The following is a 22,317-nucleotide window of genomic DNA, read 5'->3' on the forward strand; positions in this document are numbered from 1 at the left end:
AAGGTTCCCTTACTTAGAAGGGTAGGAGGAAAACGACTTTTTCCTCCTGGCTGGCTCCCTCTAAGGGTTTTAGGCCAAAGCAATGATGGTCCCCTCCTTCACAACACACCCTAGTCTCTAACCTTCCTATGCTCCTCTCCCCAACTCTTCCTCCTTTCCTAACTCAGATAATTTATCTCTCCTTCACAGCAAGAATAAGCTTCTTTTATTTCTCTTTGCAATTCTGCTATAACAATGCACTTTGAGGACAAGAGCCAGAGGCCTAACCTGGGTGCAGTTTTTGATGTGGTAAGAACAAAACAAGAAAAGGATACTGATTGGCGGGGTGGGTGATGGGCCAAAGTCTGTTAATTCATTCCCTAAAATCTGATGCCTGCTGGTTCCAAGGGCTGAGTGCTGGGAGGGACTCACTGAGGGGACACTTAGAACTGGAAGACAGGACAGGGAGATTTAGGGAAGTGAGCAAAGTCCAAAGCTTGGGGATGAGCAAGGAATTCCACTATTGAGACATGGTCCTGTTGACTGTTCGCCTGAACTTGCCAGGCCAGCCCAATCTTAGTATTCACTTCCTGTGGTCCCTTAAGGATTTGTATAGTTACTGTAAATATGTGTTACAATTTTAGAGTCTGAGAAAATGTCACCAACCAGAAATATTCTCAATAGCCCAAGAAATAGCCCAAGATGGGAAAAAATTCTTTTTGCAGATACCTTTTGGAAAGAGAAATTGGAATCCAGCTACTAAGTCTAGAGGACTGTCCTTTGCAAGTGCCATGTGTTAACATTTAGGAGCAAGTCAGGCAGCAATCCATAGTCCAGAACAGAGTGACAGATTGGAAATTGGGTAGAGCATGGACCAGCGGGGTCATCCTTGAGGACAAGAGGAGAAGACAAGGGATGCCTGGGTGGCTCAGTGTTTGAGCATTCGCCTTTGGCTAAGGTCATGATCCCGGGGTCCTGGGATCGCGTCCCACATCGGGCTTCCCATGGGGACCCTGATTCTCCCTCTATGTCTTTGCCTCTCTCTGTGTGTCTCTCATGAATAAAAATCTTTTAAAAAGAGAGAGGGAAAAAAAAAGACAAGGCAGGAAGAGCTGGACTCTGGGAGGATAAATCGAGGCTAGTGCCAGCCCAGCTGGGAGCCCCATGGACTCTCAGTGTCTGCAAGAGGGTTAGTCTGGGTTGGCTGAGTAGAGAGGAATTTGTACTTGGGAGGCTGATGGGCCTGTTTGGTGGGGGTTGATTGCATCATAGGTAGGAACGCAGAAAGGGACCCTCATCTCAGCCTCTTGTGTCTTTTCAGGTAATCATTTAGTTACAAACTGAGAGATACTGGGGGCTTGAGTCCTTTGAACCAGTGTACTGGGTACTGACATCACAGGTCTGACATTAATGTCCCTGGGTCAATCTGGGGGTGCTGGCCCTCGCAGTTCTTGAGGCTCAATGAGCCTGAGGCACGAAAGGCATGCTTTTGCCTGGCTGGTACACTGGGGCCATTGTTTCCAGTAGATGAAAACCGTGCCAGCTGGAAGAGGTCCATTCAATCCCAATGTTTACACATCAGGAGCCGAGGGCCAGAGTGACAGGAAGTGACTTGCCCACATCACAGAACAAGCTGGTAGCAGAGCCAGGGCTTGCCCGTGGGACTTCAGCTCTCCACTCTGGGTCAAGATAATTTTCAGTGTGGCTGTCCCTAACGGACACATAGGTTGCTTCTGCCCTTTGGGTATTGTGAACAATGCTCTGATGAACATGATGTACAAATACCCCTTCAAGGACGTGCTTTCAGTTCTTTGGGGGTACATACCCAGAAGTGGAATTGCTGGATCATCTGGTAGTTCTATTTTTTTTTTTAATTTTTTGAGGATCTTCCATTGGTTTCCAGGGCAGTTGCACCATTTTACACAGTTGCCAACAGCATATAAGTGTTCAAGTTTCTCCACATCCTCACCAACACTTTTAATTCTCTCTCTTTTTTTATGGTAGCCATCCTAAGGGTGAAAGGTTCCCTCTTTATAAGAACATCAGTCATTTTGGATTAGGACCCACCCTAATGACCTTATCTCCACACGGTTGTCTATCTGCAAAGATTGTATTTCCAAATAGAATAGCATTCTGAGGTACTGAGGGTTAGGTCTTCAACATAAAGTTTTGAGGAGACACAAGTCAGCCTCTGATACCCCCACCTGGTGTCTACCTTTTAGTCCATCTATCTGTATATCTTTCTGTACTGACTTAAATAGTGCCCCAAAGATCCATGTCCGCCCAGAACTTAGGAATGAGACCTTTTTTGAGAATAGTCTATGCAGATGTAATTAAGGACCAAAATGAGACCATGTGCATTATGTTGGTGCCTAAAACCAAGGACAGAATCCTTGTAGGAGATAAAGAAGGGTACACAGAGAAGGTGATATGGAGATGGAGTTACAGATTGGAATGCTACAGCTACAAGCCAAGGAACACAGAGGCAAGGAAGCCTTCTTCTCTAGACCCTTCAGAGGGAACGTGTCCCTGCCAGTACCTTCATTTTGGACTTCTGCCCTCCAGAACTGTGAGAGGATACGTTTTTGTTGTATTAAGACACCAAAACAGTATGGCAGTCGCAGCAAACTAGTAATAGTCTCTTCATCCATGGCATCTACCTATCCGTCACCCACCCATCTGCATGTGGCATGGAGTGAAGAGCTGGCCCAGATCCTCTCTCTCACAGGCTCTCTACTTTCTCCAGAGTTAGTTCTGGCAACTGTGCGCCCGCGTCCTTGGGGCGCCTACACTCGCCCGCGGTAACCAATGGGCTACGTCGCGGGAGATCGGTCCAGGGGCTGAGGGCCCTGATGCGCGGGAAACCCGAGGGTGGCGGAGCAGCGTGAGGGGTGACGGGAGGCTGCGGGGCGTCAGGGCCTGGGGAGGGCGCTCGTGGGGGGCCCGGGGAACTGACCCGGAGGAGGAAGGAGGAGGAAGCCACTTGCCGGGTCCCCGGGAAACGCCAAGAGGCTGCCCGCGCACAAAGGCGGTTCCTGGGTTCAACACACCAGCGTGGTTGCACTTGCTTTTCTAGAAAACGCTATGTGAGCTCTCTTCAACTAAGACACACTGGGGCTTTGGGCACGCAGCCCATTCATTCATAAGCTGGGCACTGTCTGTATTTCTTTTTTAAAGATTTTATTTATTCATTCGTGAGAGACAGAGAGGCAGAGACACAGGTAGAGGGAGAAGCAGGCTCCATGCAGGGAGCTGACGTGGGACTCGATCCCGGGTCTCCAGATTCACGCCCTGGGCCAAAGGTGGCGCTAAACCGCTGAGCCACCCAGGGATCCCCTGTATTTCTTTTAATGTGAAAATACTACCTGATCATTGTTAGATAGTTCGAAAAAGGTAGAGAGAGGTAAAAGTCACCTGTAATCAATCTCTCTCATCCTCAGAGGGTCACTGTAAACATTTCAGAATCCACCGTTGGAAACGTTTTTCTTAGGCACAGAATAGACATACAAGGGATTAAACACTAGCATGAGGCAGCCCGGGTGGCTCAGCGGGTTAGCGCCGCGTTCAGCCCAGGGTGTGATCCTGGAGACCCGGGATGGAGTCCCACGTCAGGCTTCCTGCATGGATCCTGCTTCTTCCTCTGCCTGTATCTCTGCGTCTCTCATGAATGAATAAATAAAATCTTAAAAAAAAGACAAGCAACTGCTAGCATGCTTTGTGTAACCTGCCTTTTTTTCACTCACTATACTATAGTCTATTTTCCATTTAATGTAGACTTACACATTCTACTTTTTATACATACATTTCTATATTCTTGTAGGTTTATTGTGTCATGACCAAAACATGAGTAACATTGTGTAGTGACTAGACTAATTTTGGTAAAAAAAAAAAAAAAAAAAAAAAAAAAAATGAAAACACATGGATGGGGCAGCCCAGGTGGCTCAGCGGTTAGCGCCGCCTTCAGCCCAGGGCGTGATCCTGGAGACCCCGGACGGAGTCCCACGTCGGGCTCCCTGCATGGAGCCTGCTTCTCCCTCTGCCTGTGTCTCTGCCTCTCTCTGTCTCTCTCTGTCTCTCTCTGTGTCTCTCTCTGTCTCTCATGAATAAATAAAATCTTTTTTTAAAAAAAAGAAAACATGGATGTTTTAAAAAATTCGAAAACACATGGATGTTTTAAAAAATTTGAAAACACAGGAATCTTTTACAAAAACTTTGTCATTTAAAAAATATCTTCACTGTGGTCTATGTATACAATGGAATATTACTCAGCCATTAGAAACGACCAATACCCACCATTTACTTCAACGTGTATGGAACTGGAGGGTATTATGCTGAGTGAAGTAAGTCAATTGGAGAAGGACAAACATTATATGGTCTCATTCACTTGGGAAATGTAAAAAATAGTGAAAAGGAATAAAGGGGAAAGGAGAGAAAATGAGTGAAAATATCAGCGAGGGTGACAAAACATGAGAGACACCTAACTCTGGGAAACGAACAAGGGGTAGTGGAAAGGGCGGTGGGCGGTGGGGGGGGGTTGGGGTGACTGGATGACGGGCACTGAGGGGGCACTTGGTGAGATGAGCACTGGGTGTTATGCTATATGTTGGCAAATTGAACTCCAATAAAAAATTTTTTAAAAAAAATATCTTCACGGCTCCATGGTTCACCTTCTCCCGGGGATTTTTTTTTTTTTTTTTTAAGATTTTATTTAGGGACACCTGGGTGTCTCAATGGTTGAGCATCTGCCGTTGGCTCAGGGCATGATCCCGGAATCCCGGCATAGAATTCCGCATCAGGATCCTCACAGGGAGCCTGCTTCTCCCTCTGCCTATGTCTCTGCCTCTCTCTCTGTGTCTCTCATGAATAAATAAATAAAATATTTATTTTTAAATTTAATTACTTTTTAAAGATTTTTAAATCTTGGGGATCCCTGGGTGGCTCAGCGGTTTCGCGCCTGCCTTTGGCCCAGGGCGCAATCCTGGAGTCCCGGGATCGAGCCCCGCATCAGGCTCCCGGCATGGAGCCTGCTTCTCCCTTTGCCTGTGTCTCTGCCTCTCTCTATGTCTATCATAAATAAATAAAAATAAATCTTAAAAAAAAAGATTTTTAAATCTTTAAAATTTTAAAATCGAGCCCAATGCAGGGAGTCCAGAATCAGACCCTGAGCCAAAGGCAGATGCTCAAAGAGCCACCCAGGTGCCCTCTCCCAGCGATTATTTATGACTTTTAGCTTCATCATCTGCCATTCACTCTAACAGCGGGAGTGCTGTGTGACCTCTTCAGGGCTTTCCTAACATCACCTGAGACAGGTCTCACAATGACTTCCTCACTTTGTAATCTCAATGAGATATTTTTATAGGCTCACCTGCCTTTTTGGATGTCCTGACCTGTTGTGCTGTCACTGTCAAAGGAGTTCTGATTCTTTTCAGAGGAGAAGAGGGCAGTGTATCTAAATTTGGTCTGAAGAGTGGGGACCCAAATGTGTTTGTAGTGGCGGAGGCAGTTCATCTGAATATGAGCTCACAGACTGGTGCTTATCAGAGCTGAGTTTAGGGACCTTTGGCAGTGACGTGTGCATCTCTCTCTGCCCCTGCACATCCGCTCCCCTCTTTCTCCTTTTGGCTCTGTGCCCTCGGGCCACGCACTGACCCAGAAGGACTGAATCAAGGGGCTCCCTTGTTCTCTGGCTTCCGGTTGGTTTTGGCCAATGGGAGGCATCAGCAGGAAATGAGTTTCGAGAGAACTCAGCTCTCTTCCTGTGGTGTCCCACAGGGTTGACTTCATCCTCTCAACTGAAGACCACATTTTCTTATCAGACATCCTCTCCACATAGCTACTCCTTTCAAGTTTTGGTAACAAATCACTCCCTCCTCCTCACCCTTACCCAGAGGTGTGCTCCCTGTTGGACTAGCTCCAGGAATATTAACCACCCCTTGCAGTTTTCCCAAAATTGCGAAATTCTTTTGTTCCTTGATTAAGCTCTCCTCAATTACCCAACATGAGTATGCCATCAAATCCTGCTGGGGGACACCTGGGTTGCTTAGTGGTTGAGTTTCTACCTTTGGCTCAGGTCATGATCCTGGGGTCCTGGGATCAAGTCCTGCATCAGGCTCCTCACAGGGAGCCTGCTTCTCCCTCTGCCTGTGTCTCTGCCTCTCTCTCTGTGTCTCTCATGAATAAATAAGTAAAATCTTAAAAAAAAAAAAAAGAAAGAAAGAAAGAAAAAGAAAGAAAGAAAGAAAGAAGAAAAATATCCTGCTGGGGATCCTAACTGATACTGCAGGATTAAGGGTGATTTTTAAAAAACTGATATTTTTGGGTACCTGGGTGGCTCAGTTGGTTAAGTCTGTCTTTGGCTCAGGTCATGATCTTGGGTTCCCAGGATCAAGCCCCACTGTGGGCTCCCTGCTTAGCGGGGACTCTGCTTCTCCCTCTCCCTCTGCCCTTCCCCCAGCTTGTGTGTGCTTTCCCTCACTCTCTCTCTAAAATAAATAAAATCTTTTAAAAAATAAAGATAAATATAGATTTTTAAAACTTTTCTGTATTTTCCAAACTCTTCACAATGATCATTTTTGTTTTGTGTTTATGAGTTTTTTAAATGTCATCAAGAGGGAATCCCTGAGTGGCTCAGCAGTTTAGCGCCTACCTTCGGCCCAGGGCGTGACCCCGGAGTCCCCTGCATTGGGCTCCTTGCATGGAGCCTGCTTCTCCCTCTGTCTGTCTCTCATGAATGAATAAATAAAATCTTTTAAAAAAATGTTATCAAGAAACATACAAATCTGCTTGTTGAGGGTCAACTTGAGCAACTAGTGCTCAAAGGGGAACATTTTTGGAAATACTGGTACAAATCATGTCTAGAAGTTACTCCCAAAATCTGTAACGCTTATCTCTGGGTAGTGGGGTATAAGTGTGGCTTCTTTTCCTATTCCTCCTATATAATATGCATTTTTACAATGAGTGTGTGTCATTTTTACAATGAGTGTGTGTCATGTTTACAAAAAGAGGAATCTTTAAAAAAGAATTTCTGGGGAAATGTGTACATTTTACTGCTTGAATACAAAGGACAGTGCAGACACCTGGGTGGCTCTGCAGTTGAGTGTCTGCCTTTGACTCAGGGCCTCATCCTGGGGTCCAGGGGATCGATCCTGGGGTCTGGGGGACAAGTCCACATTGGGATCCCTGCATGGAGCCTGCTTCTCCCTCTGCCTATGTCTCCGCTTCTCTCTCTCTGTCTCTCATGAATAAATAAATAAAATATTTAAACAAACAGAAGGACAGTTAATCCTTTCTGTAAAAGGCCAGAGAGTAAATGTTTTTTTTTTAATTTATTTATGATAGTCACAGAGAGAGAAAGAGAGAGAGGCAGAGACACAGGCAGAGGGAGAAGCAGGCTCCATGCACCGGGAGCCCCAGCGTGGGATTTGATCCCGGGTCTCCAGGATCGCACCCTGGGCCAAAGGCAGGCGCCAAACCGCTGCGCCACCCAGGGATCCCGAGAGTAAATGTTTTAATGTTTGCCAGCCAAGAGGCAAAATTGAGAATTAGGTAGGCATTCACATAATGAGAGAAAATAAATTTCCACAAAATTTTATTGACAAAATTCACAGTGTACTAATAATGATCAAGTGCATTTTTTTTAATATGGGGCTGCTAATGAAAAGAATGGAATTCTTTTTTATTTTGGAAATAACATGTCACTTAATTAGGGCTCAAAGTTAATGTTTCCTATCATCCAAATTGCAACTGTTCATCTGTTAATACTGATCTGTAACAAGTTATTACCTATTGCCTCTTTGAAAGCGTTTTCTAATACAGTTATTAATACTGATATATTAATACACAAGCATATGATTTAATTGAGTATATTCATTGTTATATAATTAGATTCTTCTCTTATTTGGCTTTTTAGTATGTCATTACACTGCAGATTAATCATTTCTAATTGAAGATTATGTGGAAGATTCTCAATTGCACGAATTTTGAAATATGGAAGTGTTCCTTCCACTTGCACTGATGTCTGACAAATTGCTGGAACTGTATGTAATTTGAGCTCAGAAAATATATCTGCTACAAATTTATGTAGGAATGACATCTTGTATATTTTATTTTTGACAGCACAGGAATTGTAAAAAGTAACTTGATACTACTTGTGACTCAAAATTTGTTAAAACAATTCCATCAGAGAATTAATTTCACATATAAACACCATTTTATCTTGTTATTTTATGTTGACTTCATTAAGAAACAATATCAAGGGGCACCTGGGTGGCTCAGTCAGTTAAGCATCTGACTGTTGGTCTCAGCTCAGATTTTGACCTCTGGGTCATAAATTCAAGTCCCGCATTGGGCTCCATGCAAGGCATAGGGCCTACTTAAAAAATAACAACAAAAGCTAACTTTCAAAGTCATTCGGTGTTTGATAAGAGTAGTTGAGGGCAGTTCTTGTTTAGAAAAATTTCAGGGATTCCTGGATGGCTCAGTAGTTTAGCCCCTGCCTTTAGCCCAGGGTGTGATCCTGGGGTCCTGGGACTGAGTCCTGCATTGGGCTCCCTGCATGGAGCCTGCTTCTTTCTCTCATTCTCTCTATGTCTCTCATGAATAAATAAACAAAATCTTTAAAAAAAAAGAAAAAGAAAAATTTCAATCTCAGCCCCAAGCTCAAAAAGATTGCCAACTGCTAACGATGGTAGGATAAGTCAAGATGCTCAGTGTCTATTTCTGATGAAAATTTCCAGAACTGACGATTTTTAAGTCCATGAGAATGAACAAAGTTCACCATTGACACTATGGGTTCATGAATATATGACAGATTCAAATATTTTCTACAAAGTATCTGCCAATGAATAATACAATGAATAACCCTAGGCTTTAAACACTTGAAATTTTCACAAGCTTTGTAAATTTGCCTTTCTAAGCCTTTTTCCACTCTGCATATATTTTTATTACCATCAGTGGTAACATATTAGCAGATTCCATGTCAGGTTGTAGTGAATTAGTGTTTTCTCAGCTTCTTTTGAAATATTTTTGCCTGCAGTTGTCCCATGCAGACTATTCAGAAAGTCTAATTCATCAGTAATTGTAAACTCTGCATTGGCTCCCTGAATAAACAGCTACAACTGAGCAGTATTAAAACATTTACTGTTTCATCAAGCCAAGGAAAATCACTCAGAATCATGTGACTTGTTTTTAAATTGATTACTCATATTTCTGCCAATGTTTTCAAATCTTTGAGCAACTGTTTTTGCCAAAACACTAATAAGTTTTCTTTTTTCTTTAAGTAATCTCTTCCTACACCCAATGGAGGGCTCAAACTCACAACCCTGAGATCAAGAGTCACATGCTCCTCTGACTGAGTCAGCCAGGTGCCCCCAATAAACACTAGTAGTCTTTTGTTTTTTAAGACTTTATTTATTTATTCATGAGAGACACACAGAGAGAGGCAGAGACACAGGCAGAAGGAGAAGCAGGCCTCCTAGGGGAGCCTGGGGAGCCCAATGTGGGACTCAATCCCAGGACCCCAGGATCACGCACCCGGCCAAAGGCAGGCACCAAACCACTGAGCCACCCAGGGATCCCTCAACACTAATAGTCTTAAATACATTTTAGGTTTTGCAAGCCAAGAGGCAGACTCGTACATAGATTATGTAGGTAATTACTTCTTATGTACTTATTTTTTAATGATAAAAATAAAATTATTTTTGGGAAAACTACCATGTTTCCTTGCTTGACAAGGGTAAATCCCACCTCTGTGGAATTCAGTTGTTAAAATGAATGGCCACGGGCAGCTGGGGTGGCTCATAGGTTTAGCACCGCCTCTAGCCCAGGGCCTGATCCTGGATATGCGGGATGGAGTCCCACCTCCGGCTTCCTGCATGGAGCCTGCTTCTCCCTTTGCCTGTGTCTCTGCCTCTGTCTCTGTGTCTCTCATGACTAAATAAATGAAATCTTTAAAAATAAAAAATATATAAATGAATACTCTGGTTTCTCTTCAGATCGTATAAATCTTTCACCTTTTACTAAGGATTTCCATGGAGAGGAACAATTCTGAGTCTTAACTCAATTTTTTGAGGCCCTATTTTAAACAAGGCTATCTATAAAGTATAAAGAAAGATGCCTGGGGGGATCCCTGGGTGGCTCAGCAGTTTGGCACCTGCTTTTGGCCCAAGGTGTGATCCTGGAGTCCCAGGATCAAGTCCTGCGTTGGGCTTCCTACATGGACCCTGCTTCTCCCTCTGTGTCTCTCCATCTCTCTGTGTGTCTACCACGAATAAATACATAGAATCTTAAAAAAAAAAAAAAAAGAATGGCCACTGCTACAGTTTACCCATGTCATCGGTCTACAACCACCAATTAGCATGAATATCAGGGTGTCCAAATGACTTGGTTTTCTTTGAATCCCACTAAGTCAGCAATCACTTCATACCATGCCAAAGCAGAAAAATCACCAAAAACAGGCCAATAAGTGTTCACTGTTAGAGGGCTTCTTGTTGATTTAATGGTGATATTTACATGGATTATAATTCTCTAGCTTGGAGTCTATTTGCTATAGCAAACAACTTCATGAGCTCCAACTCTCAAACTAGCGAATGTTTTCTAACTCGACACTTTTAAAAACTTATTTATTTATTCATGAGAGACACAGGGAGAGAGGCAGAAACATAGGCAGAAGGAGAAGCAGCCTCCCCTGGACCCCAGGATCATGACCTGAGCCAAAGGCTGACGTTCAACCACTGAGCCACCCAGGTGCCCCTAACTCACACTTTTAAAACAAACCCTTATTTGACCAGGAACACACACCTTTAAACACATGGCTTTAAAAATCATTGTTTGCACATTCTAAAATTTATTTTTTTCATCCTAACATTGTCATATGCTAAGACATAAAGAGAATTTCACTGTCACCGTGTGATTTTGCTAATACTTAGTGGTAGTAGCCCGCAAGTTTATAAAAAGTAACTTTGGAGCTTCAGTCATGGCCAACCAGAAGACAGTTTTTCCTCCTTCACGGTGAAATAAGTCAGTGTTTTGGGAAGCACTGTCCAGTTGTATGCAACCTCCCCCCTTCCACATTGCCGCTGGATAAGGAGCCTGAAATTTGATTGTATTTCATCAGAAGGACTTTCGCTAGTATGAAAAGACACCACTTCCTTTTCTCCTTGGTTAGCTGACACATGACAGGAAGGCTGGGGGCTCTTTGTGATACTCTGACCATCCTTTCCGGGAAACCCCTTCTGCGGGGATACTTTAGTGCATCACAAGGCTTGTCCAGTCTCCACACTTCATCAAGTTTTCCTTTATACGCCCATCTCATCAGCAAGGCTATCCTGGAGGTTTAGGATTCTTACTCCTACGGAGCTAGTGAGTGAGAAGTAAGGCCTCAAGCCAGGTCTTTGCGTGCTGTCTGGCTTTTCACGATCGACCGCCACTTGATAGGAGAAAGGAGGTGGGGAAAGACGCCTAAGTCTGGGCGTGGGCTGGGGGTGAGGCACGTGGACACACCTGACGACACACCTCAGCTCCTGTGCCATTCTGCGCAGGGCCAGCCCCACCTGGGAATGACGCCCCTCTGCCCCCGTCAATTCCTAGTTATATCAGCATCTTCACCGTAAGTCCGGTGCACTGCAAACTCCCAGTAAGTAGACCCCTGGCGCACGCAGCCGCGAGCAGCCGGCAGCCGGCACTGCAGTTGCCCTTGGCACCAGCTCCGGGAGCCCGAGCGGCTGCGGCGCGCGAGCTCCTCGGCGACGAGGCCCGGGCCGCAGCCGCTCCGCTCGGCGCACGGGAGGCGCGCGTCCGCGAGCCGGGCCACCGGGGCCCCAGGGCGGCGCTCCCGCGGCGCGCTCGGCGGCGGAGTCGGGGTGGGAGGAGCTTGGGCGGGGTGGAGCCTGGACGGCGGGAGCCGCCGAGCGGGGCTGGCGCCCTCGGAGCGGCGCGGCGGGGGTCTCCCGGGCGGAGGGGCTGCGGCGCGGGGACCCTCGGAGCCCCGGGTTCTCGGACAAGATGGTGCGCTCCCCGGGAGAGGGCAGCGGGGCCACTCCCCCGGGCGGCCCCGGAGAGGCCCCCGGAGCCCCCACCCCGCCGGGGAAAAGGCGGGGGCAGTCAGGCCGCGCTGTCTCTTTAAGACCGTGTTCCAGCTGACACCGGCGGTGAGTAACCTGGCCCCAGGTTCCAGGAGAAACCCCCAGGAGGGTAGGCGGATAAGAGTTCGGATCGCAGGGCGTGGAATTTGGGGAAGTTTGTGAATGGGGGGGGCACCCTGCTTTGAGACACAGCCCCTAGGTACCTTGTAAATTTTAACAGGGCTCCTGGAGCGAGCGGTGAGGCTAAGCAAGGCCAAGTTCCAAAGGGAGGAGAGTCCCCCACCTGGCTTCAGCGCCGCGCGGCGTAGTCCTTCATAATCTCGGTAAGCCCAGTAGTTTATGGGGTGAGTGCCAGAAGCCTCGTGGTGGGTGGGTAGGCAGAGAATCCACTACCAACGGCTGTCAAGAGGCTTTGGGCACCTGGTCCTTCACGAACTTTCCTGGGCTGAGAGGTGGAGCCTTGCCTTGCCGTTGACGACAGGGCATGGAGCAGCCGCCTTAGGAGCTCAGAGAGCACAGCGGGAAGCAGCAGAGAGCAGGCTGGTGGCACTGTGCCTCCCTCTCGCCCACTGGGAGTTGCCCCACTGGGCATGAGGGAGGAGAGGCTGAGTGTTCTGATGACACAGGGTGAGCAGAATGAGGATTGTGAAGTCACAGAGGAAGTGGGATACTATAGCTGGGGCTTGGGCTGGCTGCCTGCAAGAGGAAAGGTGTTGCCTAGGCAGATCAGTGCTTTCTGCCAGTGGAAGGGAGCCTCTGGGATCAGCAGGGCACACCTGGTGCTCACGGTGGACTGATGAGTCGGGTGAGGCCACCCTACCATGAGGGTCCCCCTCCCCATCTTACACAGAAATGAGAACAGTGCTGTGTGCATACTCTGGAAGCCTAAGTACCACCCACACCATGTGGAAGGAAAGCAGAAAGACTGAGTGGCACATCCTGCTGACCCCCTTTCTCCCACACCACCTCCTGAGCAGACCCTTGCTCTGTCCAAACCCAGCTCGGTGAGCTTTTGGTTTCTTCTGAGTAGTTAACTTCCAGGATTTGGGGTTCCAGGGCTCTGGGGAATACGCACTGGAGAACAGATGAATCCTGAAGATCACCACTGACTCCCAACTTCCTACTTCTCCAGATGCAGAAGCCTCCATGGCTTTGATAAGCCTTGTGTTCCTGGCAGTGATGTATGTTGTTCACCACCCCTTGATGGTCAGTGACCGGATGGACCTGGACACGCTAGCCAGAAGTCGGCAGCTGGAGAAGCGGATGAGCGAGGAGATGCGACAGTTGGAGATAGAGTTTGAAGAGAGAAAGCGAGCAGCTGAGCAGAAGCAGAAGGCAGAGAACTTCTGGAGAGGAGACACATCCAGTGACCAGTTAGTGCTAGGGAAGAAAGACATGAGATGGCCGTTCCAGGCTGATGACCAGGAGGGGCCACTGGGCTGGATGCTGGGAAACCTGTGGAATGCTGGCCTCTTTTGCCTTTTTCTCGTCTTTGAGCTCCTGCGACAGAACATGCAGCATGAGCCAGCCTTTGATTCCAGCAGCGATGAGGAGGAGGAGGAAGTCCGTGTTGTGCCTGTCACCTCCTACAACTGTCTTACTGACTTCCCTTCGAGGGAGGCTCTGGAATCCTTTTACAAACACTATGTCCAGAATGTCACTCGTGATCTGCCCTGCACCTGTGAGTTTGTGGAGAGCTTTGTGGACGACCTGATTGAGGCCTGTCGGGTGCTCAGCCGCCGGGAGGCTCACCCACAGCTGGAGGACTGCCTGGGCATCGGGGCTGCCTTTGAGAAATGGGGAACCCTCCAGGAGACCCAGAAATTTGATATTCTGGTGCCCATTGTTCCCCCACAGGGCACTATGTTTGTGCTGGAGATGAGGGATACAGCCCTAGGCCGCCGCTGTGGCTGTGTGCTGGTGGAGTCGGAATGTGTGTGCAAGCGCGAGAAGCTTCTGGGGGATGTGCTGTGCCTGGTGCACCACCATAGGGATCACTCAGCCGTCTTGGGCAAGTGTAGCAGCTCCATCAAGGTGGCTCTCTGCACTGGCTCCCACCTGGACGTGTGCAAGACAGTACAGTGGTTCCGGAACATGGTGGGCAATGCCTGGGCCCTTGTGGCCCACAAATACGACTTTAAGCTCAGCCTCCCACCGTCTACCACCTCCTGCAAGCTCAGGCTGGACTACCGCTCAGGCCGCTTTCTCTCAATCCAATTGGTCCTGGGGGTGCAACGGGAAGACACCTTGGTCTATCTGGTGAGTCAGGCTCCTGACCATGAACAGCTAACCAGTGTGGATTGGCCTGAGTCCTTTGCAGCCTGTGAACACCTTTTCCTGAAGCTGGTAGGGCGTTTTGCTCCAGAGAACACCTGTCACCTCAAGTGCCTCCAGATCATCTTAAGTCTCCGGGACCTTCAGAGTTTACCCCAGGGAGCATCCCGTCCCATCCTCACCTCTTACCACTTCAAAACAGCCCTCATGCACCTGTTGCTGCGGCTGCCTCTAACAGACTGGCAGCACAGCATGCTCTCCCAGCGACTCCAGGACATCCTCTGGTTCTTGGGCCGTGGCCTCCAGCAAAGGTCCCTCCATCATTTCCTCATTGGTAACACCTTCCTGCCCCTGACCATCCCGATCCCTAAGACATTTCGGAATGCTGAGCCTGTCAATCTCTTCCAACACCTGGTGCTAAACCCCACGGCACACTCACAGGCAGTGGAAGAATTCCACAGCCTTCTGACCCAAGTGAAAATGCTGCCCTGTGCCCCATTGCCTGGGGAACATTAATGTAAAGGCCATTAAAAAAGGGGAGAAGGTATTTCTGATTCCTCAGGCTGCCAAAGAGTTTATTTTTCAGACACATTAGTGGTATGTGTGACTTTCACCTTGCGAGGGGTGGAGGGGCTATGATAGATTAAGACACTTTAAGGAGTACCTGAAGTACTCATAAGGACGGAGTCCAACATACATAAGGATGTAGGATGTAATTCCAGGTGTGTCTTCTGAGGTTTTTTACTCCTGACTTTTAGCTGACCCAGGGAACGGATCTTATGGAAGGCTCTTGCAGCTAGAGTTGAGACCAGAGGGGGCCTGTGAGGTTGTGTTTTGTGTCAACACTGGAAGTAAAAGAGAACCAGAGAATACCTCCATTCCAGCTTATTTCTTTTTTTTTTTGTGAATGACTCTCAGCACATTCCTTGTAAACTGGTTTCCTTGTTGAATTGTTAGCTTAATTCACATCCAAGCTGATAGAAGTCCATTTTATCCTAAATACTATGAAGGTAACTTCTCGTATTTTAGGATCTAATTTTTCAGACCTCCTCTGTTTGAAGGTGTAGCCAAGATGTTTATTTTCCATTTTCTTAATTTAGCCCTATTTTTGTATAATATATAGCTGTTTTTATGCATCTGAAAGAAAACTCCACTACTATGCAAACAGTTGATTAGCCTTGATCCACAAATATTAAGTCCATGGTGATCTATTTCATAATTGAGATAATGTACTTACTAAAATTAATGAAATAGCTAGCATCTAACGAGCTTCTCATGCCTGGAAGCAATCTTTGGGGGGTTGGTTTCTGAAATGAACAATTAGTTTCTAAAGGGAGCCACTTGTTTGTCCAATGAAAAGAAGGTTTAGCCACCCTGTGTAGCTGTGCTTTTTCTCAGTCTGTTAATGCCTTTGTGTTCTCTTTTCAAGGATGACAAAGGGATATTTTGAACAATGAGGTTTTGCAAATTGGGGTCATCTCAATTCAGGCCCGTTGCCAGGGTCGGACAGGAAGGGAACTGTGGAACAGGCCAGCACTAACAGAGTTGTGACTCTGGAGATGTGATTGGTGGATTTTTCCCTTCTTTCAAAATCCTAGGCGGCATCCTGATTAGGAGGTTTAAGAAAAGTGATTATCGTTGTGGGTGTGGTTGTTTTGGAAATAACAATGCTGTTCCTGCCCTGCATGCCAGGAAGATCTGGAGAGGATAACCTGGCCCCAACATTTAACTCCATCACAGGGGGGTTTGGATGCTGGCCTTGTGGGCTTTGGTTGTATCCACTCCCTCTCCATCGCAAAAATAAGTGACAAATTTATGTCCCAGGAGTTCATGCCAGTCAGTATTTGAGATTCCCACTGCACAGTAGCGGCTGTGCTCCTGTGTTGTCTGCTATCTGCCATGTACTGCTTTCAAGAAAGTTAAGATGCAGTGATGATTGGTTTGATGCCAGTGGGATTTTGATATTTTGTAATCATCCATATTATTTTTGTTTAGAAAATAATTTGCTGGTGTTTTAGTTCCGCATCAATAAAGGAAGCTATTTTGTGTGTCATTTGGAATCTATGTAATAACACACACAGAAGATCAGCATTCTCATGGGCCTGTTGCCAAGATATTTGTGTTACCCCGATAGCTTCATCCAGTATGTCTTGGTATTTCTCAATGCACCTTGAACCAGTCTGCCCTGAGGTTTCCCAGTGGCATGGCCAGTAGCCAGGAAAGAATAATTCAGAATGTCAAGGAACATCTAAGCTATTCATTCTCATGGCTCACAAACCAAAATATCAGCCAATTTAAAAGATCTTAGTGGCTACACAAAAACAACAACAAAAAAACCAACAAAAAACAAACACATAAACTGTAGAAGGAATAAATCTGTAGAAAGGTAGTATGATGTTCTATCACTCTGGTTTCTAGTCTAGTAAGATAAGAAAACTGGAGTGAGCAGAAGACTACAAAGGGAACAGTCAGTGAGGCTTGGGTGGGGCCGAGGGTGTAAGAAAGAATATAGAAAAAACAAGTAGTAATGGAAAGAACAGAGCTGTTGTGCTCTGGGAATACTCTAACAATGAAAGGGGAACTTCTCCAGATAATTTAGGAAGCTGAGCTTTATTCTAAAACAATTCCTGGCTGGCACCCAGGATATAACAACAGTTATAGTAATGGGAATACTTAGCGTTCATCGAGCATTTCCAATGGCCCAGGCGCCATTCTAAATGCTTCACATCTGGTAACTCAATCCTCACACCAAAAAAGCATTCCATGAAGTGGGTGCTTTATCTCTTCCATTTTTCCTATGAGGAAGCTGAGGCACAGAAACAGTACACAGCTTCCCTAAGGTCACCTAGCTAGTAAAAGGTAGAACCTGGAAGAAAGCACCTGACCTAGCAACCTTCCAGCATGGGTTTGGGAATATCAAGATGTAGGAGTTAACATGCTTTGAAAAGCGAAAAGCACTATATTAATTTTAAGATAAAGGATGGTATGTCAGCTTAGAAATTCTAGAAGATAGAAATTGTTGGTCCGTAGCCCAGTCTTTAAGTCAGGAATTTTGTATCACATAGAAAAATGAAAGGCATTTGCTCAGAGGCCAAAATGAATGTAAAGCCATTTGAACTATATGTCTGTTGGGCCCAGGGATTCGATGGTTTATATCATGAACTACATTATGATACAAACCAGCTGTAGGCTGGAAAGTCAGGGAAAATTTGAAGCCAAAAGTTTGTTCAGGTAGCCGACTGATAACAGTATTGTTCTTCACCTAAACTAAAGCTGTTTCCATTCATTTTGGGGAAGTAGAATCTTCGTGAGGAGTGAAATGGGGAAAGGGAGTGGCTCCAGTTCTGATTTTCTGGCAGACAAGGAGTGGGGGAGGGATCCACTATTTTAATTTCATAGAGACTGAGGAATTGAATTTTGCATACCACTGATACCACTGATAAATCATTCAATCTTTTGGCACCCTCCGCAGAACTAACCCCTCAAAAAACAAAGAAAGCATTCAGAACCGGTGGTAAATGACCCTCCTGCAGGGGGTGGAGTTGGCTTTGTCCCAGTGCAGGGAGCCCTAAGCAGTCTGCTTAGGAGGCAGGGTCCATCATAACCACAGAACAGCCTCTTGCCTCACTGAATGGATCACCCAGCAGCCTTCCTCTGCCAATTCCAAGCCAGTTCTTCAGAGGTTCCTGATTCAGTGCCACTTACCACGCTCCCAACCCACACTGCTCCTCATTGGTACACAGAGGATTACAACCTGTTCCCACTCTCCTCAGATGAACTCAGGACAGAGAAGACAAGTGAGATAACAGGGACCCTAGTATATACTGAGCCCATGTGCCCACAAGAATTTAATCTGTTACCTAATTCCTGATAAAGCCCAGTGAAGGGATGTTATCATGACTTTCATAAACAAAGGGAAGAAAACAAAGCCCAGAGGGGTTCAGCTGTCTAACCCAAGATTTAAACCTATCTTCCCAAACCATGAGAGACTCCTAACTCTGGGAAACAAAGGGTTGCAGAAGGGGAGGTGAATGGGAGGATGGGGTAACTGGGTAACAGGCATTAAGGAGGGCATGTGATGAGCACTGAGTGTTATATAGTTTATGTTGGCAAATTGAACTTAAATAAAAAAAAAAAAATAGGGCAGCCCGGGTGGCTCAGCGGTTTAGTGTCGCTTTCAGCCCAGGGTGTGATCCTGGAGACCGTGATCGAGTCCCACGTGGGGCTCCCTGCATGGAGCCTGCTTCTCCTTCTGCCTGTGTCTCTGCCTCTCTCTCTCTCTCTCTCTCTCTCTCTCTCTCTCCCTCTGTATCTCATGAATAAATAAATCTTTTTAAATTTTTAAAAAATAAATAAAAATAAACTTGCCTTCCAACTTTATTCAATCAATACATATTTAAGCACTTGCTGTGTCCAGGGCTAGCACCGGGCCCTGGGGAAACAATGGTGAGCAGAACATGGCTTCATCCTCGTGGAGTTGACAATCTATGGAGGAGATAAACATGAAATAATCATTCCAGTGGTGTAAAATTTCAAAGGTGGCAAGTTCCACTAAAACCTCCATTAAGGACACTTGAGTGTATCAGGGAAGGCCTCCCTGAGGAAGTGATATGAACTGAAGCATGATGGGAGCCAACTGGGTGAAGATGGGGATGAGGAGAGGATGTGCAGAGGCCTTGTGGTGGGAGCCAGCATGATGAGACCGAGTCTGAAAAAAAGCCCAAGTGACTTGAGGGGAGGAGGGGACAGGGGGAGGCAAGGTGCAAGATGAGGCCAGAGAGGCTGTGGCACCCAGACCCTGCAGGGCCTCATAGATCACTTTAGAAGTTCCCAGAGCAATGAAACTTTTGAATGGTTTGAGACTTTGGGAAGGAACAGGTCAGATTGGTACTTAGCAACCGCCACACAGGGCCCAATGAGAAGGGCAGAGCAGGTGTGGAGCTGCTGCGGACCAGCAAGAAGGTAATACGGATGAAAAAGAGAGACGCAGGGTTGAGATTTCTAGGAAATAAAAAGAGCTCAGTGATAGATTATGTGTGGAGAGTAAGGCACCCAGAATGGCTCCTGGGTGCTGATCTGAGTTCCTGGGTGGCTGGTAGAACCATTCACTGAAAAACACTGCAAACCTACCTTCTTTTCTCTATTCCACACTGCCTTACGCTAAAGATTTGATGATGGCCACTGGGAGAACAAGTTTGTGCAAAAGCAAATAGACTTGATGAGAGATAAAATTCACGTTATAACACAAATTTTATCTCATCAAATTTCCTGATGTTTAGTATTTTATACATTAATGTTAAAATTCAAATGCCAACAAATATCATTTATCATTAAATTCATCAAATTCATATGAACTTAAAAGTCATGACAAAAACTGAAAGAAGTGAGAGTAATGTCACTAAGAATATGTTGGTGAGCATAGCTTAACGTAGACTTCTCAAATCACTCTTGTATGCCTGAAACCAGTGTAACATTGTGTGTCAACTATATACCTCAATAATAGATAAAAAGTAAAAGAAAAGCAGGCTTAAAAAGTGCTTTTCAGGGGATCCCTGGGTGGCGCAGCGGTTTGGTGCCTGCCTTTGGCCCAGGGCGCGATCCTGGAGACCCGGGATCAAATCCCACGCTGGGGCTCCCGGTGCATGGAGCCTGCTTCTCCCTCTGCCTGTGTCTCTGCCTCTCCCTCTCTCTCTGTGACTATCATAAATGAATAAAAATTTATTTTAAAAAAAGTGCTTTTCAATAAAGGGTAGTACTATTTGGTTGCCAAAATGACTGAGGGGCACTGATGGCTTTTGGTGGACTGACGGTGTCGGGGTTGCTAAACCAGCCCTATGAAGAGCCCCACATGTCAAGAACTGCTTCACCCTGAATGCCAATAGCACCCTTCAGGGGGAAACACTGCATAAAATGCCTGATGGGTGTTATAAGAACTGATAGGATATTCTAGGGATATTTGGGAGAATTGCCCTGGCCTATCCTCCTGTAATACAATTCTTGGGATCAGATGAAGCAGAATGAAGGGATAGGCGGCAAATTCTATCCATCTCACCTCTCCCCTTAACCTTTTCTTTAGGGGAACGGCGGGGGGTTGATATCCAGGAAGCTTTTCGCAAGAATTTTCGCAAGAATCTGAATAAAAACGATGGTCTTCATTTAAAAATGTACACAGAACGCTTTGCACCTGTCCTTCGCCTGCCTGGAACGTTCATTGTGTTATTGGATCCTTCTCACCTCCGTCCCACACCCCGTCCATCGCATTCTACCTCCTTAGTGTTTTGTTGCCCTGACGGAACTGGTCGCTTTAGGAAATTAACCTTGTTTCCTAGAAATCTGCCCTCCCTCCCATTAGAAAGGAAATTGCTTGAAAGCAGAGCCCTCGCCCGCCCTGCCCCACGTTGGGTCCTTAGCGCCCAGTTCCACGTCTAACGCTCGAAAAGAGGCGGGGTGCGGGGGTGCATGGAACCCCTACAGTCCCCGCACAGGAGGCGAGCGGGAGGCCAGAGCTCCCACGCGCACAGCTCCCGCGCAGCTCCCGACGCCCCGCTCCCAAGCGGAGGGCAGGGGCGGCCTACGCAGGCGCGCTTCTGGCCCCGCCCACACATACGTCACCGCGGCCGTTACGGCGCTAAGGCGTCTCGGCGCGCGATTTAAAACCAGCTCCGGAGCAGGAGAGCAAGATGGGACCTCCTTGCCCAGGTAAGCGTGGGTGGGTGTGGGGCGCCGCGGGCGGGAGTCGGAGCGAAGCGGGCAGGCAGGGCCAGCGGGCGGACCCGAGCGCGGGTTATGGATATTCTTGGCCTAGTTGTTGGCCTTGCGCTCCGCTGGCCGAGTGGGAAGAAGGCGAGGGGAGGAAGAGGCGGGAAAGGGGGAGGGGTGTGCCCCGCCAATCGGTAAGCGGCTTCGGCGGCGTCGGGAGCGCGCGTGGGGCGATCCCTACTCCTCAGTCCCTTTCCCGCGGGCTCCTACGCCGTGTGAGGTGCCTCTCACTTGAAAGGTGGTTTTCCTGGGGTACACTTGAGTTCACAGCCAGGAAAGCGTTGTGATTACTGCTGAATGCTTAACGCGCACGCATTTATCTTTACATTCGTTCTACAAGCATTGAGCGCTCCCTTTGGGCTAAATCCTCTGTCAGGCGCAGAGATATAGTAAACAACAAAACAGAGAAGATCCCAGCTTTTTGGAGCTTGTATCCTAGTTGGGGAGACAGTAAACAAATGAAATAATTACAGATGAGGCTGAGTGTTGTAATTGGGAACAGCAAAGTGAGGGGAGGGGCCCCTTCAGGTTGAGGATTCAAGGAAGATCTTAGAGCAGACTGGGGAACTTGTTCTAGGCAGTGGGAGCAAGTGCAAAAAAAAAAAAAAAAAAGCCAAGCGGGGAAAGAAGAGCCTGGCTTGGGTTAGGACTGGAACATGGAGACTGAACAGTGAGGCTGCTGAGACCTTTTACCTTGGTCTTGGTAAAAGGTCTGAAAATTTAGAGTTATATTTTGGGTATGGTAAATGACTTATGCGAGAGACAGGTGAAGAGGTAAGAGTTTGACCCTCAGGGGAGTGATATGGGCCGCTCAGGGAAGTGGCCCGTAGACTCAAACAAATTTGGACATTATCATCATGTAGATCGTAAAACCATGAGAACGGGTGAGAGCTCAAGAAATACCCTATAGAGAAGATGCTCCAAACCAGCATTTTGAAGCTAGACAGAGAAGGGACAGCTTGAAAACTCTCAGAAGAGAGTGGTATAGAAGCGCGGAGTGTTTCATGAAGCACTGGTAGGGGTTTTCATCTGTTTCAGATGCTGCTCAATCTCAAGAGAGATAAGGCCTGACAAGTAGCAGTTGGATTTGGCAACATGGAGGTTGTAGGTGATTGTGTCAAGATAGTTTTCATAAAGTGGTGGGGATGGTAGCCAGACCATAGGGGGCTGAAAAATGAATGTGAGATGAGGTAGATGGAGAAAGTGTCTTTGAGCTCAGTGACCA

General features: G+C 46.8%; 2 protein-coding genes and 1 non-coding gene across 6 annotated transcripts in view; all 3 read left to right on the forward strand.

Moving 5' to 3' along the window:
• Window positions 1-9,951: 9,951 nt before the first annotated feature.
• On the forward strand, window positions 9,952-10,068 carry LOC129511205 (U5 spliceosomal RNA). The gene has a single exon (XR_008664763.1). It is a non-coding gene; the product is annotated as a U5 spliceosomal RNA (small nuclear RNA).
• A 1,809-nt stretch (window positions 10,069-11,877) lies between these two features.
• On the forward strand, window positions 11,878-16,386 carry ITPRIPL1 (ITPRIP like 1). Of its 3 annotated transcripts, none has more exons than XM_055327380.1 (3): window positions 11,878-12,125; window positions 12,280-12,382; window positions 13,116-16,386. In XM_055327380.1, exon 3 carries the CDS (start codon window positions 13,206-13,208, stop codon window positions 14,847-14,849), a length of 1,644 nt encoding a protein of 547 aa, XP_055183355.1. In that variant the 5' UTR covers window positions 11,878-12,125; window positions 12,280-12,382; window positions 13,116-13,205; the 3' UTR covers window positions 14,850-16,386. The 3 variants fall into 3 exon arrangements, with proteins under 3 accessions (XP_055183355.1, XP_055183354.1, XP_055183356.1); XM_055327379.1 differs by having other exon boundaries at window positions 13,192-16,386; XM_055327381.1 differs by lacking the exon at window positions 12,280-12,382 and having other exon boundaries at window positions 13,192-16,386.
• Window positions 16,387-20,821: 4,435 nt separating this feature from the next.
• Window positions 20,822-22,317, forward strand: part of NCAPH (non-SMC condensin I complex subunit H) — a 33,686-nt gene continuing 32,190 nt past the window's right edge. For both annotated transcript variants that reach the window (XM_055327376.1, XM_055327377.1), the window contains exon 1: window positions 20,822-21,032. In XM_055327376.1, coding sequence (XP_055183351.1) covers window positions 21,014-21,032 — 19 coding nt within the window. In that variant the 5' untranslated portion in view covers window positions 20,822-21,013. The remainder of the gene's footprint in view (window positions 21,033-22,317) is intronic.

The sequence above is a fragment of the Nyctereutes procyonoides genome, unplaced genomic scaffold (assembly GCF_905146905.1).
Source record: "Nyctereutes procyonoides isolate TBG_1078 unplaced genomic scaffold, NYPRO_anot_genome, whole genome shotgun sequence".
NCBI lineage: Eukaryota > Metazoa > Chordata > Mammalia > Carnivora > Canidae > Nyctereutes > Nyctereutes procyonoides.